This window comes from Sarcophilus harrisii, chromosome 3 (assembly GCF_902635505.1).
Source record: "Sarcophilus harrisii chromosome 3, mSarHar1.11, whole genome shotgun sequence".
NCBI classification, from domain to species: Eukaryota; Metazoa; Chordata; class Mammalia; order Dasyuromorphia; family Dasyuridae; genus Sarcophilus; species Sarcophilus harrisii.
This window is the reverse complement of record NC_045428.1, coordinates 503785010-503803628: the sequence shown is the minus strand read 5'-3', so window position 1 is coordinate 503803628 and position 18619 is coordinate 503785010. Positions and strand designations below refer to the sequence as shown.

General features: G+C 37.8%; 1 protein-coding gene across 1 annotated transcript in view; it reads right to left on the bottom strand.

Moving 5' to 3' along the window:
* The window catches only part of USP35 (ubiquitin specific peptidase 35), a 79485-nt gene that overhangs the window by 18178 nt on the left and 42688 nt on the right, over positions 1-18619 (bottom strand). Inside the window, exons 8-11 of the mRNA XM_003764615.3 lie at positions 6790-6891; positions 3223-3381; positions 1861-2054; positions 27-120 (exon numbers count right to left, since the gene is read on the bottom strand). Coding sequence (XP_003764663.1) covers positions 27-120; positions 1861-2054; positions 3223-3381; positions 6790-6891 — 549 coding nt within the window. The remainder of the gene's footprint in view (positions 1-26; positions 121-1860; positions 2055-3222; positions 3382-6789; positions 6892-18619) is intronic.

Sequence of the window (18619 nt, the reverse complement as noted above, 5' to 3'; positions counted from 1 at the left end):
CTGGCAGTGAGGAGAGACTTACTCACCTGACTGTGTTCAAGGAAGGCAAAAAGCCACTGCAACTTGGTCATCAGGGGCTGAGAATTGTCCTCAGGAAGATGAAGAACGCAGTGTCGGAAACTCAAAACAAACCAGAGACACACAGGTTAGGAGACCTACTAGAAGCAGCTTGTAGGAGGGGCCAGAAGGATCTGCACTGGAGAAGACAGGACTCAGGGGAGTATCATCACGTATGTCAAGGATTGTCACATGGAAACAGATTTTGGCTCTTTCTGCTGGATCCCAGAGAGTTAATAAATGGGTAATAATGCAGCTGATACAGGGAGGCAAATTTTGGCTCGGGAGAATTTGTTTGTTTTGTTGTTTTTTTATGGGGAGGACAATCAGAGTTAAATGATTTGCCCAGGATCACACAGCTAGTAAATGTCTGAAACCACATTTGAACTCAGGTCTTTCTGACTCCAGAGCTGGTGCTCTATTCACTGGGAGAACTTTCTAAGAATTAGAGCTGAAGATGGGCATCTGCTTCTGGAAATGAGAGGACAATGACATCATAAGATGTTAACATGAGAAAGGGCATTAGGTGTATTCAGCCAGCTTAACAAACTCATTTTATAAGAAAAAAAACTAGAGAAAAATGGTATTTAAAGAGAAATTGGGCAAACCTGTCTTGGGGATATTGCAGAGGCAGAATTGAACTCAGAGCTGCAAACTTAGGAGATGGTATATATATAACAGAAAAGGAAACTGAGATCCCCCCCCCCCAAGATTCATCAAGGTCACATAGGCAGAATTCGAATTCGGCTCTTCTGTTTCAAAAACCCAGTTGATGGGCATGTGAGGTAAGGGGGATTTCTTCTGCTGCCCTCAAATGACAGAAACTTTCAAAGATTGATCCCTTTAGAGACTGATAAAAGAGAATGTTTCTATTTGGGGCACCCAACTGAATGGTAAAAAAGGAAGAATATGGGGCAGCAAGGTGGTGCAGTGGACAGAGCACCAACCCTGAAGTCAGAAGGACCTGAGTTCAAATCTTGCCTCAGATACTTGACACTTACCAGCTGTATGACCCTGGGCAAGTCACTTAACCCCAATTGCCTCAGCAAAAAAAAAAAAAAAGGAAGGAATCACCTTAGTTGGGGTGCCCAAAGATGACGGGTGCTTCAAGATGTTTACTAAGTGTCACAGAGCATGCGATATGATGAGGTACAGTGAGAACCAGACTGGAAGCTGGGAGAAATGGCTCTAACTAGTCTTGGCTTTGCTTCTTGGCCAAATAAATTTCCCTCCTTCACTTTCTTTGTCCACAAAACAAAGGGTAGAAGCTTTAACTGTTAGCAACTTTCCTATTGAAATGAGCTAAAATCTGCCTCCCTTGCAATGTCTATCCATGGCATCTTGCTCTATGCTCTGGGGCCAAGAAGAATGAGTCTGATCTCCCTCTTGCATATACATGAAGATAAGTCTTGTCTCCTGGTCAAACACACCCTTGGATGCTTTGACTGATATTTCTATAGTACAGTCTCCAGGTTATTCACCATCTTAGCGCTTGTCCTCTGGATGCAAGCCCAGGTGGTCAATGTGAACTCCAGGGCTTTTTGATGGGATGGTACCATGTTCACTGATATACATTCCTGGGTGGAGTGCTGAGCATCCAGGAGCTAGGAGCATGATCCAGCAAGCCAACCTAAACTTTACCCCCAAGCACTTTTCTGTTGGTCTGGGTACAAGCCAGACCCCACCTTGTCTAAGGACCTTTGGGACCAGCTACCTCCCAGAACTCCAATGGGGAAAGTGATGCCCTCCCTTCTATCTCTCCTGCTAGGAGCAAAGTTAAGAAATGCCTTAGGGACTACTTACTCAGAGGCCATAAACAGAGCCTGGATCACACTGTTCATGTAACAGGTGTTCCCCAGGTTAATGAGGCCGATCTTGCCTGTGTCTGACTTGGCTGCCAACCGGGGGTAGAAGCACACCAGCTCGTTCTTCTGGGAGGTCCAGGCATTCTGTCCCAGGAGCTGTTTGATCCTGTCTTCATTGGGAACATGGAGATCCTGGGGTGGGGGCAAAAGGGGAAGAAAGGGCACTGGGGCTAAGTCCCAAATGCCACCCTCACCTGGGAAGCCTCCCTGAACTGAAGCCAGCTAATCCCTGGAAGCTCCATGTACTTCTGACCCACGCAGCTACACCTGAATGTGCAGAAGCAACTTGGAGGAAGGAAAGAGCCTTGAGACAAGAATCAGGGGAGAGCTAGTTCAAATCCTGGCTTTGCTACTTACTAGCTGGGTGATACCAGGTACATCAATCAAACTCTCTGAGTTTCAGTTTCTTGATAATTGTATAAAACAGCTCTTGAGAGGAAGTGTCTATATTCTGTCCTAGAATTCTATATTTTAAAGTTCCTTCTATAGCTCTAACATTCCTCCAGGACTAATATTCTTGTTCTAAAGTACCTTCCTGCTCTGACATTATATGTTCTAAGATCCCTTACAGGTAAAATATTCTGTGTTTTAAAGTCCTAACCAGCTCTTACATTTTATGTTCTAACATTCTGTGTTCTAAAAGTCCTTTTTAGCTCTAAGGGTCTATGTTCTAGTCTCTTCTAGGGCTAATATTCTGTCTTCTAAAGTCCCTTTTAGCTTTAACATTGTATGTTCTATTCTTTTCAAGATCTAACATTTTATATTTTAGTATCCTTTAAAACTCCAATATTCCACATTCTAACATCCTTTTCAGCCCTAACGGCCTATATTCTGAATTTCCTTCTAGTTCTAATATTTTTTGTTCTAGACCACACAAGTCTAATATTTTATGTTTTGAGATTTCTTCTGGTTCTAACATTCCATGTTTTAACTTCCCATGTTCTTAATTAAGTCCCTTCCACCTCTAACATTCTAAATCCTTGTCTCTTCTAGACCTAATAGTCTATGTTCTAAAGTCCCTTGTAGTTCTAACATTCTATGTTCTAGTCTCTTCCAGCCCCAACATTTTATATTTAATATCCTCTATAGTTCTAATATTCTCTATTCTAAAATTCCTACTGGCATTGACAATTTATGTTCCTTTTAAGATAGCTCTGACATTCTATGGTTTGTGTTTTAGAGTCCCTTTCAGAGATGTGACTCTGAATCAACAGTATGTCACAGACTTTTAAAAAATAAAAATAAAAAGCTCAGAAAACCCTTCCTTGTTACTCCTGAGAGATGGGTGTGGGGAACCCACCTTGATGGCCTCCATGACCGGTTCATACAGGTCCGGGAAGCCTGAGAAGCGGAACACCATGCAGTGGATCAGCTCTGCCAATTCTTCCAGGCAGTTTGCTCGGGAGTTGGAGTCCTCTTCCGCCAGGGAAGCCACCATTTTGGGAATGTGTGGGAGAAGCTGTGAGGACCACAAGAAGCTTGGCATGACTGTAGAGACTTTGGAATGGAACAACATGGCACCAGACCTAAAGTCAGGAAAATTTGAGTTCAAATCTCCCCTCAGACTCCTACTAGCTGTATGGACTCTGGGCAAGTCATTTAATCCCTGACTATCTTGATTTCCTCAATCGTAGAATAGAGGTAATAGTAGTACTTATCTTCAGGATTGTTGTATCAAATAAGACAATATTTGTAAAAATACTTAGTACAGTATCTGGCACATAGAAAGTCCTTTAAAATTTTAGTTATAATAATAGAAATCTAGGTTTCTGGACTTCTTCTGGCCCTTTTTGGAGCCTCAGTTTTCCCATTTGTAGTAGGTGCTATCTACCACAAAGTCTTCCTCTGATGCTTCATCGAGGCACGGAGGTGACCTGAGACTATACTAATGGAATCCAGGCTCTACTATGTTCTAACAGGCCAGAAAAGTTTTGAATACTAGCTCAGCAGTGGATATTTATATATCAGCTAAGAACCAATATCATCTGAAGGGGGAGGAGCTCATCACCAACTAGATTATTAAATGTTCTGGCTTACAACTCACAAAGACTATCCAAGGTGTGATAGGACTGAACTTTATATCACTGGAGGGGGCAAAAAACCAGGGGGTTCAAATGGGTGGGTGGGTGAGAATGGTGCAAAGTACCTGAACTTGATGTCCCAAGGACTTGGGTTCAAATCCAAGTATTTAATAGCCAGGTGACTGTAGGTAAAACACTGTGCCTCTTTCAGTCTCAGTCTCCTGATGTGTAAAACAGGGTTTTCTGTTGCATCCTACACAGGGCTTTTGTGGGAATCCACAAAAAAGGTAAATTCCTCAAGAGTGGTGATTATTTATTTTATTCCTATCCTGTGTCTAGTATAGAATCTAGCATATGGCAGGTGCTTAATAAGTATTTGTTTGGCTGACTGGTTAAGAAGCCATGTATTTTACATATACATGTAGGGTTTGGAAATCTTAAAGTGTGGCATGAAACTAAAACAAAAATAATATTTTATCAATATTACTATTATTATTCTTTAGAAAGAGCATATCATGGGGCTGAAAGGGCTTACACAAAAGAGAATCCTTAATAAGCTTGAAGACTGAATCACTGGGTAAGCTGACACTAGGATAACCCTATATAGGGCCCAGATTTTTAAACTATGGGTCACAACTCCATATAGGATCTCCTAACTCAATATGGGATCATAAAATCATGACTTATTATCAGTGAATGTTTGATTTATATGTCTTAGATGCCTTTACACCCAAGTCACATAAAAATTTCTTGGGCAAAAAGTGGTAGCAAGTGGAAAAAGTTTAAGAAGTCCTTCTTTCTGTAGGAGATAACATTCACTGGGAGGTATTGAGGTCTGGGTTGCTAGTTGAAGGTACGAGGTACATTATTAATTATCTGATCCCAGCCAGGGGACTACTAAGATATTTTAAAACAATGCAAAACAGGGTTTCTAGTGGGGAGAGAGCTCATTGTCTGGTATTCAATGCACAGAAAAATACCCCATTTCTGGTTTACCTGGTTCCCTATTCTACCCCATCTCTGTCCCATCCCTGGCCCCACTTTTCTTTGCCTTTTGAATTCTTAGTTTTTTTGTTTTTTTTTGTTTTTTTGTTTTTTTTGCGAGGCAGTTGGGGCTAGATCACAATTAATAAGTATCAAATGTCTGAGGCTGAATTTGAACTAAACTCTTTCTGATTCCAGAGCTGATGTTCTATCCACTACACTATCTAGTTGTTTTTCTCTCGCTTTCTCTTTTCTGAAATTCTTTGTTCTAAGCTCTCTCCCAGCTCTGACATCCATGTGCTAAAAGTCCCTTATCCCTCCATTGTGACATTCTAAGATGCCCTTCTGGCTCTAATTCATGCTTTATCCTCTACTTTTGGGCTTTATAGTTATCATCTTCCTTATTATTTTACTTTAAAAAATAAATAAAAGCCATCCCTCTCCTTTTCAGCAAAGCTCTGAGAGGATAAGGAAACACTCATTTCATGCACCAAGAAAACTTTAAGAATATGGCCCTTTCTGGATTTCTCTCCCCCTCCCACCTTTTTTTAGGAGCATTCTCACACTAAGGGCTTGAGCTCCCCCTACTGGTCTAGTGTAGGCCATGCCACAAATCCCCCAAACCTGACTTCCCATTAATATTACAGTCCGTAGGGATTAACTTCCTGTTGAAAAAATCCTGGAGACCCTGTTTTGGAGGTTTGGGGGGAGGGGTCCTTCCTTATCTGACACAATGCTAGTTTCTCAGGTCTCCAAATTCAACAGATATTTATCAAATGTGTACAAGGGCGAAACTGGATCCAGTCTCCAGTCTAAATGGACAAAACTGTAAAGAAGGCAAATGTTTCAACTCCTGAGAATGGGAAGAGATGGGATTAAGGGCACAAATAGAGAGATTAGCCTTATTATGGAGAAGAGCCATTTTAACTTTGAGATGTAGAATGATGATGGAGTGATTTAAAGCATGAAATTTAAAGGGGTGAGAAAAGGAAGCTTGTTAAGTGACTTTCCCAAGTTCACATAGCTATGCAGTAAACATTTATTGAATTGAAGAAAAAAAGTGAAGCCAAATTTTCTCTTCCTATGACCTTCTATCCTACCCAGTGCCAGGAAGCTACATGAAAATAGGCTGGGTAAAATGGGCACAAGAAATTGGGGTAATACCCTTGCACAAGAAATTGGAATAATAACCTTTGCATGAGAAATTGGAATAGTAGCCCTTGCACAAGAAATTAGAATAAAAATCTTTGCACTACCTAGCCCACAGGGTTGTTCATGAAGGAGAGGCAGGATACAGGAGATACAGACTGGAAGGATAGGGAATTGTTATTATGAAAACTATAAAGATAGGTTCCCAGTGTCCCACTTACTCTATTTGCTGCCACCCTACCTTGCCTTCATCCAAAAATGCAGAAAACCAGGAGAATAATGGTAAGAGTTAACAGACCCTTCACTGTTAGCACAAAGGACTGATCTCAAGGAATGGTAACAACAATAAAAACAACAGTTAGTATTAATATTGTGTTTTAAGATTTACAAAAATCATCTCATCTTATTCTCATGACAACCCTAGGAAGGTAGGTGCTATTATTATTCCCATTTTACAGCTGAGGAAACTGAGGCAGAAATTGGTTGACTTGCCTAGGGTCAGACAACTAATAAAATGTCTAAGGCTTGCTTTGAACTAAGGTTTTCCTGACTCTAAGTCTTATGCTCTATGGCCAATGGAAAGAGGTCAGGACATCCAGTGGCAGGCCCAGCCACTTCTTTTGGTGACCCTTTTTCCCCACTCTCCAATCCCATCTATACCTGCAAAAAAGGGATGTCCCAGATGTGCAGTCTGGCTTGCACAAGCTCCTTACCAGATGGAAGGCTTCATGGGAGTGCTGGAAACTCAGGAGCATATACTTGAGAACAGACAGCGCAGCCTCCCTCACAATGGGATACAGCAGTTTGGAGAAAACCTAAAGAACATAGAATGCTAGGATGTTAGAAATGGAAGAGATCTTAGAACAGGGAATGTTAGAGATCTGAACACAGAACATTAGAGGTGGACGGGAACTTAGCACACGGAATGTTAGAATACTGACTTATAATGTCAGAGCTGGAAGGGACCTTAGAGCAAAGAACGTTAGAACACGGAACACAGAATGTTAGAGTAGTATGGCAGAAGAAATCATGGCAGATGGATGGTGGAATACTATTGTGCAGTAAGAAATGATGAAGAGAATGGTTTCAGAAAAACCCAGGAAGACTTATATATGAACTGATGCAGTCAAGTGAGCAGCAGCACCAGGAGCACAATCTACATAGTAGCAACAACACTATAAAGACAAACCACTGGGAAAGAGGTAAGAACTTTGATCAATGCAATGATCAATCACAATTCCAAAGAAGGGATGATGAAGCATGCTACCCACCTCCTGAAAGAGAGGTGACGAATTCAGGGTGCAGAATAAAATGAGAGATATATTTTTGGATGTGACTATGCAGAAATATGTTTTGCTTGACTAAGCATATTTGTTATAAAGGTTTTGCCTTTTTTTTTTTAATAGGGAAGGGAGGTAAGAGGGAAGAAAAATAGATATTGTTAATTGAAAAAAAGGAAATTAAAAAAAAGAATGTTAGAGATATAAAGGACCTCAAAACACAGAACACTGAACAGAGAATCACAAAGTCCAACCAAAATGCTTCATATTATTTTAATTTTTACTTTTTAAAACCCCAAACTTTAACAAACACCAAATAAAATTAGCATTTCCATACACACAGTAGAATAGAAAAAGAAGACTATACAAAGTTTATTAGATATAGCTTGCTTTTGTTTATAAGCATATAATCAATTTAACAACTCTCCTCAAAATCTCTCATTTGAAAGATAAAGGAACTTCACAAAGGAGAAGGGATTTCAGAACACAGAAACTTAAAGCTGGAAGAAGACAACTTGAGAACATGCTTTAGAATGTCACAATCTTAAGGAATCTTGAAACACAATACTATTAGAACCAGGATTTTAAGAACATAACTTTAAAACTAAAGAAAACACCTTAGTGATCCAATTCTCCTCATTTCACATGTAAAGAACTGAGACCCACGAAAGATGATTTGCTCAGAGTTATACAGCTGGTAAACAGTTGAACAAAGGTGAGACTTCTCCTTTTGTCCTGTTGTGGGCCATTACTCCTGTTGTGGGCAAACAGCTCTCTTGAGAGCTTCCAGGCCCAGGTGTGAAGAAGAGGAATAAATCTCCCTCTCACCTAGACTGCCTCTTTTTTGTACTAGTCCAGAAAATCTTGTCATCTTAGATACCCTGGGAAGAAACAGGGGTATACCAGTTGGTAGAAGGTCAGTTTGGGACGGGACTCCTCAACCCAGTGTCTACTGGAACAGGAAACCTGGGTTCTAAGCATGGGTCTCCTATCAGTTCAATGCATGACCCTGAGCAAACCAGTGGAACTTGGACCTCAGTTTTCCTTTCATGTTTAATAGAACAACAATACTTATTCTCAACAGACTTTACAGAGCTATTTCAAAGCACAACATAATATATGTGAAGTGTTTTGAAAAGTAGAAATTGCTAGAAAATAAAGGGTCTCGTTTTTATCATTACCATCAACTAAGTAACAAACAGCCTGTCATCAGAAGACTAGCCGCCAGCCGATGAATTTTTTTTGGCCACAGCATCTCATGAAGGTCTTCTACTAAGGCATGGAGAGGCGAGGAGTTGCATCGGTGAAGGGAGAACCCACAATGATCAAGTCAGGGATCCTTGAAGTCTCAAAGCATCTACACAAGGACCCAAGACTCTGATACATCATACGTTCTGTATCAAGTAGGGGTGGAACATGGGAAAATCCTCCACTCTTTACTGTCCAGTCTGGCCCAACCCGACATTGCCACGATTCTTTACACGGATCCTCTGCTGCAGCCAGATGGTCCTCCTCTGCCATGGTTCTGGAAGACCATTTACCTCTGCCTAGAATACCCTTCCCTAGCATTCAAGGCCCAGTTTGTGTCCCACTGCCCTCCAGAAGGTCTTCCCTAACTGGGATCTCCCTTTTCTCATCTCCTATTATCTGGTCTGTACCAGTCTGGCTTCTGTATAGTTTCCCGTTTCACAAATGTTCAAGTCGACTCCTTCTCTTGTTAATAATAAAGAGAACTCAACTTTCAATAACAAACAAGTATTTACTAAGTGTCTACTATGTATCAGGTACAATGCTAAGCACTGAGAATACAAGAGAAGGAAACAATGAAACAATTCCTACTCACAAGGAGTTTACATTCTAACACAAGCACATATAAAAATATATCTAGCATAAATAGAAAGTAAATAAATTCAAATAGGTATCAAGGAGTTAAATACAAAGAAGCTTGGGAGGGAGCGCACTCACAGAAGGGCATGGGGGACAGGGAGACACATGAGGAAAAGCTTCATGCAGAAGATATTACATGAATTACACCTTAAGAGAAGGACTCCAGAAAACAAAGGAGGAGTGTATCCCAGACACTGGGGGCATTTCAAGGCTTATAAAGTACTTTCCTCACAACCCTGCTGTGTGTGTAGTGGGAAGGACAGGTATTATTCCTATTTTACAGATGGGATAATTAACGTTCAGATAAACTGACTTCTACATAATCACCAAGCTAAGGGACTAGAACCAGGATTTAAATTCAGGTCTCCTGACTTCAGCATAGCTCCACGGCAGCTAGGTAGTAACCTGGATAAGTCCTAGGCCTGGAGTCAGGAAATTCTGAATTAAAACCCCAACCTCAGACACTTAGTAGCAGTGACAGGAAAGTTACTTTACCTGGCTCTGCTCCTGTTTTCTCATTTATAAAATGGGGATAATAAGGAGGACATCTGCTTCTTAAGGTTATTGTGAAGATCAAATGAGATAATAGATAAAACACTTTGCAAACTTTAAAGTGCTATATGAATGCTAGTTATTAAACTATTATTTGCTATTATTAAGTGATTATTAAATACTTAGTACTGATTTGCTGTGTAATTCCTACATTTTAGGTAGGTAAGACTGTTGCCCTGATTTTCTTCAACTAAATTTTATTTACTCAAATATTCAATTATTACCAGACTAAAGATGGGAGGAGGTATTGCTAATAGTCCCGAAAGGGAGCGTAAGCCTCTCTCTTGTACTGTAGTTGCTTGAAAGGAGCAATTAAAAACAGAAAAAGACAAAACTACTGGCCTGCTGACTGTGCCATTTGTTTTAGAAAGGGAATGATAATTCAGGTGAGACCTCTGTGATACAGAAGCATTTCTTGATAGCTTTCCCTTGTGTATCTCAGTTTCCCCCTGGGCTATGTATTTCTGGAGAAGATTAATAATTGTGTTCCAAGCTGCTTGAGGTCTGAGGAACACAGAACATAGAAGAAGAGTCTGGACATTGGTGAGTCCATTGTGTACTGTGTACCATATGCCACAATATCAAATCCTTGATGAAATCTAGTGAGCCCTTCTTTCCCTCAAATTCTTGGGTTAAAAGTTGAGGCAACCTGGCAGGCAGGTCTTGAGTTCCTAATACTAATGAACAGAAATGAAAATCTTCATAGGAGTCCATATAAAATTTGCTCTGATGTCAGACCAGAGACTGGTGGTTTCAACATCTTAGGGAATGGGCACTGAAGGAATGTTTGGGGAAGATATGGCTTGGTCACAATGATGCTAGCCAGTTATTTGGTTAGCAGGAATAACCTGGATGGATATCCAGTAAAGAAGAAGAAATAAGAGGAGGAGGAGGAAGAGAGGAAGAAGAGGAGGAAGAAAAGGAGAAAGAGGAGGAGGAGGAGAATAGAGGACGAGGAGGAGGAGGAGAAAAAGATCCAGAGGACAGAATATTTAGAAGAAGTTGATAAGCATTATGAAATGCTGAAGAGAAGCCAAGAAGAATGAGAATTGAGAAATCATTGTTAATTTTGGAAAGGGCAACTTTGATTGGATGATGTGGTTAAAAGTCAGATTTCAAAGGATTAAATGAGTGAACTAATTCTACTTCTTGGCAGCTCCTGTTGGTATTAGTTCTGCCTTCTAGGACCACATGGAACAGAGCTAATCCCTTTATGACACAATAGCTCTTCAGACATTTAAAGAAAATTCTTGGTGTTTTGAGTAAGGAAACAAACAAACAAACAAAAACAAACAAACAAAAAAAAAACCTCATTATCTTTCACTCTGCCTGTATCCCTATGTCTATTACTTTTTAGCAGAGAAGTTATTAGCCACCATAGAGATTCAGAGCATCTAAGTCCTGCTCTCCTCAGTGATTCTCTTGATTAATCTGTCTCTTCCACATACTTTTCACTTCTGCCAAATTCAAGTATTCTACACTCATGCCTAAGGAGCAGGACAACCACTCAAACATTTGGTTTTTTTTTTTGTGAATAGAATAAATACATATCAACACCTTAGAGTATCTCATCACTGTTCATGGCAGGAACAGAATTGGAATTTAACTATTTTTTTAAACATGGAAACTAGTATCAATTTATAGAAAAAGGAAAATAGAATTTTTAAAATATAATAAATATACAGGATCAAAAACATTTTTTTAAAAAGTAAAAATTTACTTTTATATATGTGAATTTTAGACATCTATTAAATTTCATTCCAATTTCTGAATCTGATAAGTACAAAAATCCATTTGTGTTTCAGGAAAACATGTTTATTCTTAACATGAACTTAACTGGACTATTCCCAGGTCCCCTGATTCACTATGTTCTCACCTGCTCCATGCTTTTGCCCACCTTCCTCCCTGATTAGATTGCTCTCCCCCAACTCTTCCCTTTAACTTTTAAAACCCAATTTAAAACCTAGGAAGCCTTCCCTAACTGCACCATCCCCTCCTCCAAAGACCATAACTGTGGATTCCACAGGCCAACTTTGCTTAGCAACTCTTTAATGCACTTACCATGTAAAGTGGTATATTATCTGTGTCAGACTCTTAATTGGTTTAAGTGCTATCTCCTAAAGGAAGATTTTCCTAAAACCCCAGTTATTAGCATTTCTCCCTTAAAGTTATTGCATGCATATTTTGTCTTGACTTATCTATGTATATATCTTATCTCCATAGCAGAATGTAAGCTCCTTGAGGGTAGAGTGTTCTTATGTTATCCCCAGTGCCTACCCCACTGTAGACCACACTTTGTTGAACTGAATTATCCCCCATGAGCTCCATCAGGGGCAGAGATGGTTTATTATGTGTTTTGGGTTGTTTCCAGCACTGAGCATGGCACTTTACACCCAGTAGGATCTTAGTCAGTGTTTATTACATGATACTGATTTGAACTGGGCAAAGGAGCAAGGTTCTCATGCGTTCTCATGCTCTCTCATACTGCAGCTAAGCCATCAGGGTTCTCTATATTTGGCACAGTAGGCATGACTAAGAGTCTGAGAGGTCTGCTATAACCTTACTCCAAAGCTTTCAGCAGCTCCTTGCATGGGATCATAAGATACAGATCTAGAAGAGACCTAAGTCTGCCCTTTTCATTTAGGGAATGAGGAAACCAGGACTTCTGAAATGAAGTGGATTACCCAAGGTCAATAGTGGGAGAGTTGGGGTTCAAATCCAGACTCTATGAGTTCAGAACCACTATTCTTTACTTGGTCTTGCAGACCTCCCATAATTGGGCACCATCCAAACTTTTCTAGTTTCTTCTCAGCCTGTTTTCCTTCATGTAACCAACATTCTATTTAAATACATGATCCTTCAAAGCTGAAGTAATATCTTTCCTTTTCCAGGGAGCCTCCCAGGTTCCTCTTAAAAATAACAGACAAAAATCCCAATATTCAAAATGCAGATCTCAATATATCCCAGAGAACTGAACCACAAATTGTTCTGGAATCATACTATGATCACAGATCAAATTGTTGCCCTCAATGGCCACAGTGATCTATAAAAACCTAAGAATTATGTTTTTAGTAAATATTGCCATAGCAGATACTCATAATTTCCAAGCTATATGAAATGAAAACATTTCAAAATATAGAGACTTAGGACAGGAAATCAAAATCATTTGGAAATGAGAGGAGGTATGTGTCATCCCTATTGTCTTGTCTGCTGCTGGAGGTGTCTAAGAATTTAAATGAAACTAACAGGGATTAGCTTACATCCTGCTGTTTTTGTTATTCAAGCTTAAAAGGTATTTTATTCACCAGTATAAAATTAAATATAAAAAGCAAGATAATAAATAAGTAGCAAATAATAATCTCTCATCCCAGAACTGTTTCTATCTGAACCCCATCAAGAAAGATGAGAACAAGATGATAATAAAAAAAAAAACTCATTTTACTCACTTGTGCTATAGTTCACAAAAAACTAAATACAAAGGAATAGCAATTTTCCTCAGGACCACTTCTATCTGAACTCTATCAAAAAAGATGGGAAAGATGAAAAAATTAATAGTAATAAGAAGAAGAGTAAAAACTGCTAACAGGCAAAACACCATTGGATTTGCCAAACATGAAAGACAAAACTATCTACTTGAAGAGGGAGCCCATGAAGCAGTTAAGATCAGAAATGGACTCAAAAGGCCCTCCATGGGCAACATTCTAATAAACTTGGCTAACAATATATAGAAAAAGAAACATATAATACAGTGTTATGTGGATTGTTTATGGAAATGGAAGTATTTATGATGGCAATTCAAGACCACTAAAAATTATAGAAGGGTTATAGAACTCATACTTAATGATCAATGCACACGATACAAAGAAATGGTGGAAGCAAAATAGTACATCACTGCAGAGTGAAAAAATTTTGCTCTATTGAATACCTAGCAAGACATTCCCTGCTAGTTAGAATTTTACATTAGAAGCTCAGTGATTTTCATGGAGCAGTAGATAAGAAATACCCATATTAGAAAGGAAGGCCTTAAAAATTCCTGGAGAACTCATCTGACAAAATGAATTAGAACTGGACCATTATCACAAACTGAACTTTTGCTCCATAATTACCTGGATATAAACTTGTTCCATAAAAACTTAAGAATTTAAGGGTATATTTAATAGCTATTACCCTACTAAATAAACATTATATCCAATGTACTAAAGAGAAAATTTCCAATGAAAAGTCTTCAAAGGATCTAGGAGAGAAGATCAAAATCATATAGGAATATAGTTATCATCCCTGATGTTTTTTCTGCTTTAAGATTTAAATGAAGGGAAATTTCAATGAGCTTACAGAGGATTACTTTCCAGTCCAATATTTTTATTTAACTAAATAAGAGTTAGAGTGAGACAAAGAATAATCAAAGAACAGCAAAGAACAACAACAACAAAAAAAACCCTTCAACATTAACTAAACTTATACTAGAGAGGTTTGAGAACAATATAAAAACAAATAAGTCAAAGGAGAAAAAGAATCCCCAAAATAGAAGAATGTGAAAAATTTCTGGTTGCCTCTATGTTTTTAAGTAGTATAACAGAACGAAAAAGCAAATCAGATTGAATACAAAACAAAAAGCCTGGATACTGATATAATAAGCAGTTTTCTCATGGTAGGAAAATGAAAATCTGGTTTCTCTGAAAAACTAGAGAACTATAAGATCAGATAAGAAAAATATCCATTCGTTCAAATGCTTTACAATAGTGCATGAATTAATTACTAACAAAGAAGTTAACCAGCTTTCTCTGAGAAGTAAACATGATCCCAGCTTTCTTGACATAAGACAAGAAGATCTACTAGCAAAGTTGAGAACACCAACCAAAAAGTGGAATACCCCTTCAAATTCAGGTCAATTGAGTGTTTACATATTTTATACAAAACATTTATAATCATCATCATCATGAACAACAATAATATCAAGAATTAAGTACCTATGGTATGTTAGGTCCTAAACCCTGGGGATACAGGAAGGCAAAGGCCATCTCTGCCCTCAAAGAGCATACATTCTAGTGGGGACAGAACATGCAAAAAAAAACAAAAAAACAAAAAAACAACCAGGTGTGCACAGAATATATACAGACTGTAGCACTGGGAAAAAAGTGTTTATACACAAAAACACCTTGTCAAGATTTTTTCTCCATTTTAAAAGACAAAGCTATGATAATAGTAGTAATAATGATAGTATAACAATTATAGTCAATATAACACCTACAAAATTTCTAGAAAGACATGATCAGGTGATCAGAATTACAAACTAGAAGCTTGCTATCTTTCATTAACTCACAGATGACAAAGACACAAACTACAAATACAAATTCCCTAAATATTCTTAAGAATTCAACAAATTATATATATGTGTGTGTGTGTATACATATATATATATATATATATATATATATATATATATATATATATATACTGGAATTGGAACATTATTACAGAGAGAAATGTTGCCCACAATTGCCTAAACAAAACATTAAATCATAAAAATTTAACAACAATACTTTAAATAGCTTTTATCATATTAAATACTCACAATCTCCAGGCTATGTGGGATAAAAAGATTTCAAAATATAGAGACCTAGCAAAAAAACATGAAAACTATGAGGGAACTAGATGAAGCATAGATCATCCCCATCATTCTGCCTGCTATTAAGGCTGTTCCAAAGATACTTTCAATGTGCCTTCAGAAGATGAGCTTATATCCCATTTTTTCAATAATAATAATAATAATAAAAAATTCAGCTCATTTTATCCATTTATCCAATATCCTATAGAATATTAAATATAAAAGAATAATTCCAAAATAATGACTTATTCCTGGACCATGTCTATCTGAATTCCATAATAAAGATGGGATAATAATAATAATAATTTGCATTTGTTTAATATTTTAAAGTACATGATGCGTGCTTTCCTTATAATGGAATTATATAACTATAGCACTTCAGAACTGGGAGAGACCTCAGAGACCAAATGATGGGTAGTTCAACCCATACCTGAAAAGAAATTTCAATAACCACTGATAAGTGATTACCCAGTTTTGTTCAAGGACCTCCAATGACAATATACCCTCTGTCTTCTAAGGTTCTACTTTTTGGATGGTTCAAATTGCAGGGAAAGTTTCCTTTACAACAACCTTAATTGTTTGTAATGTCCATCTGCTTTCTGAGACCAAGCAGACTAAGTCTCACCCCTTTCTCACACTACAGAATTCTAAGTATAGAACTGATTGAATGATTTTCAAAATCTCTTCCAAATCTAAATCTTAGACTTTACATGAAGACAGCTAGCCTGTCTCCATAAACTCTTTTTCTTGTGCATGAAATCTTTCCTGATTCTCATGACTGCTGGTATTATCTTTCCAGATTGTCATATTTCTCTACAGATTTATTCTATACATGCCTAAATATAGATTTGTCTCCTCACTAGAATGCAAGTTCCTCAGGAATAAAAATGGCTTCCTCCTTTGAGTTTGGATCTCCAATATCTAGTACAATACCTGATACATAAATAGAAGATAATGAATGCTTTGCTAATTACCTGATGGCTAAATGTTTTTCAAAATTGATTCCCTCTTTCTCTCCTTTTCCCCTTCTTCTAGATATTGACTATGGTAAATTATTATTAGAGAATTTGAACTAGTAGGAGTCAACACATCCAAACAGGAGCAGCATAAGATATACCAAGGACGAAAAAAAAGAATGTCTCCTGATAAAAGAAGCTAAATCTTTGCTCTTCTCATCTTAAGATAATAAGCTTTGTGAAGAATGCTGGGAGGGAGCCAAAGGGGAAAGACTAGCTGCTTTATCCCTCTCTCCATTCTGTTGTAACCCTGGACACATGGCATCTCTGGTTCTTTTGTGTTTATTTTTTTTCCCTGATATTAGGCAAACAGGAACTCAGGTCATCCCAACTCCAGGATTAGTGCTCTATCCACTGTCCTACTCAGCTGCCCCAGCATTGTTGACTCATATTGATTTTGCAATCCACTAAAACACTTCAGTTGTTTTGTTTTTAAGCAAATTGCTATTTAACCATGTCTAATTTACTTTGTATATTTGGAATCTGATTTTATGACCCAAATAGAAAGCTTTACATTACTCCTTAATAAATCCTGTTAATGTCTGAAGCTATCCAAAGACCTTTTGGGGATCCTTACCCTGTCACACAGTGTAGTAGTCACTTCTCCCTGTGAGATCCTGATCCTGTCATCCAGGAGAGCAACCATCCCTCCCTTTTGGGAACTTTTTTTGTCCAGTGAGGTAGCCATCCCTTCCAACTTGTTGTAATCTGCAAATTTCAGAAGGATGCAATCTATGCTTTTATCCAAGTCACAATAAATATGTGAAACAGCACCTAGTTAAGATCTCTGGATTACTTCTTTCCTTCAAGGTCTGGCTGAAATGCCACTCTTCCATGAAGGGAGTGAGCACAAACATATAATCCATTGGATCTAGCCAATTCCAGACTAAGTCATGTTTTACCTCCCATCCAATCATCCACTGTGGCTATCTTCTTCCCACTCTGCTTTGCTGCATATGTGTTCCCTATTGATATCTCACTAGCTCTGGGAACAGTAATTAAGTGAATAAGTAAAACTGTAGCCAGAAGGGTATGTCAATCAACTGTCCCAATGGTAGCATTCACCATTCCTGTGACTTCCCAGATTGGGTCTTGCCTTGCCACTATTCCCCTACATCTTCCCCCATTAGAAAATAAGCTCTTTGAGGAGAGGATGTCTCACTTTGGAGCTTAGGACAGTGCCTGGAACATAACAAATACTTAATAAATATTTTTCCTTTTCTCATTCATGAATAGTTTCTTAACTCCTCTCTCGTTAACCCAGGTGAAAGTGGTTTCTCTCCTTAGATTTCTCATAGCACTTTTCCTGGACACTTTATTCAACTCTTACTCTCTCTTGTTTCAGTTATTTATATATACATCTTTCCTTTCATTAGAATATATATTGTTTTTTCTAAACAAGACCTGAGTCCTAGTTAAATTGTTCTTTCTATTATAGAATACAGGATTTAGTGTGTGTGTGTGTATATATATATATATATATATATATATATATATATATATATAATTAATGCTTGCTAAATTAAATGATTTTTCCACTAGAGATCATCTCCAATTTATCCCATATATCTCGTTTGCATATATTTTTGCATGTTTTCCTCCTCATTAGTTTGTGAACTCCTTGAGCTCAGGAACTGTTTTTGGCCTTTCTTTGTATCCCCAGTAAATAGCAACGTGCCTGGCTCATAGTAGGTGCTTAATAAATACGTGTTGACTTATGATTTGTTTGTCAACAAATTATGTAGAATCTATGGCTACAGAAGCAATATACTATTTATATTTTCTTTCATATGTATTTACAGATTTTTAAAAACTTTTTAAAATGCTACAATTTTTTTTCTCTTTTGGATTGCTTATGATCCCTTTCAATTCTTCATGAATATCCTTGTGTGAGAAAATCTCATAAACAGGGAGCAGGAGGAAAAATGGTGGAGAGATAATTTAGATAAGAACCAATACCATTGTGGGATATATATTATAATATACAACAACAAAACAATTGAAAAAATAGATGAGGAATTCAGGAAACATAACAAATTTCATACAGAATGATGATGTAGTAATGATTCAAGTTCCTGAACATTTACTGGAGCATTCATTCTACCAAAAGCAGAAAAACTAAGAAATTCTTGAATTGCTTGAATGATTTTTTTCATTCTTGAAAAGATGGAGGCCTTGATGATGATAAATAATATTGTTGAAG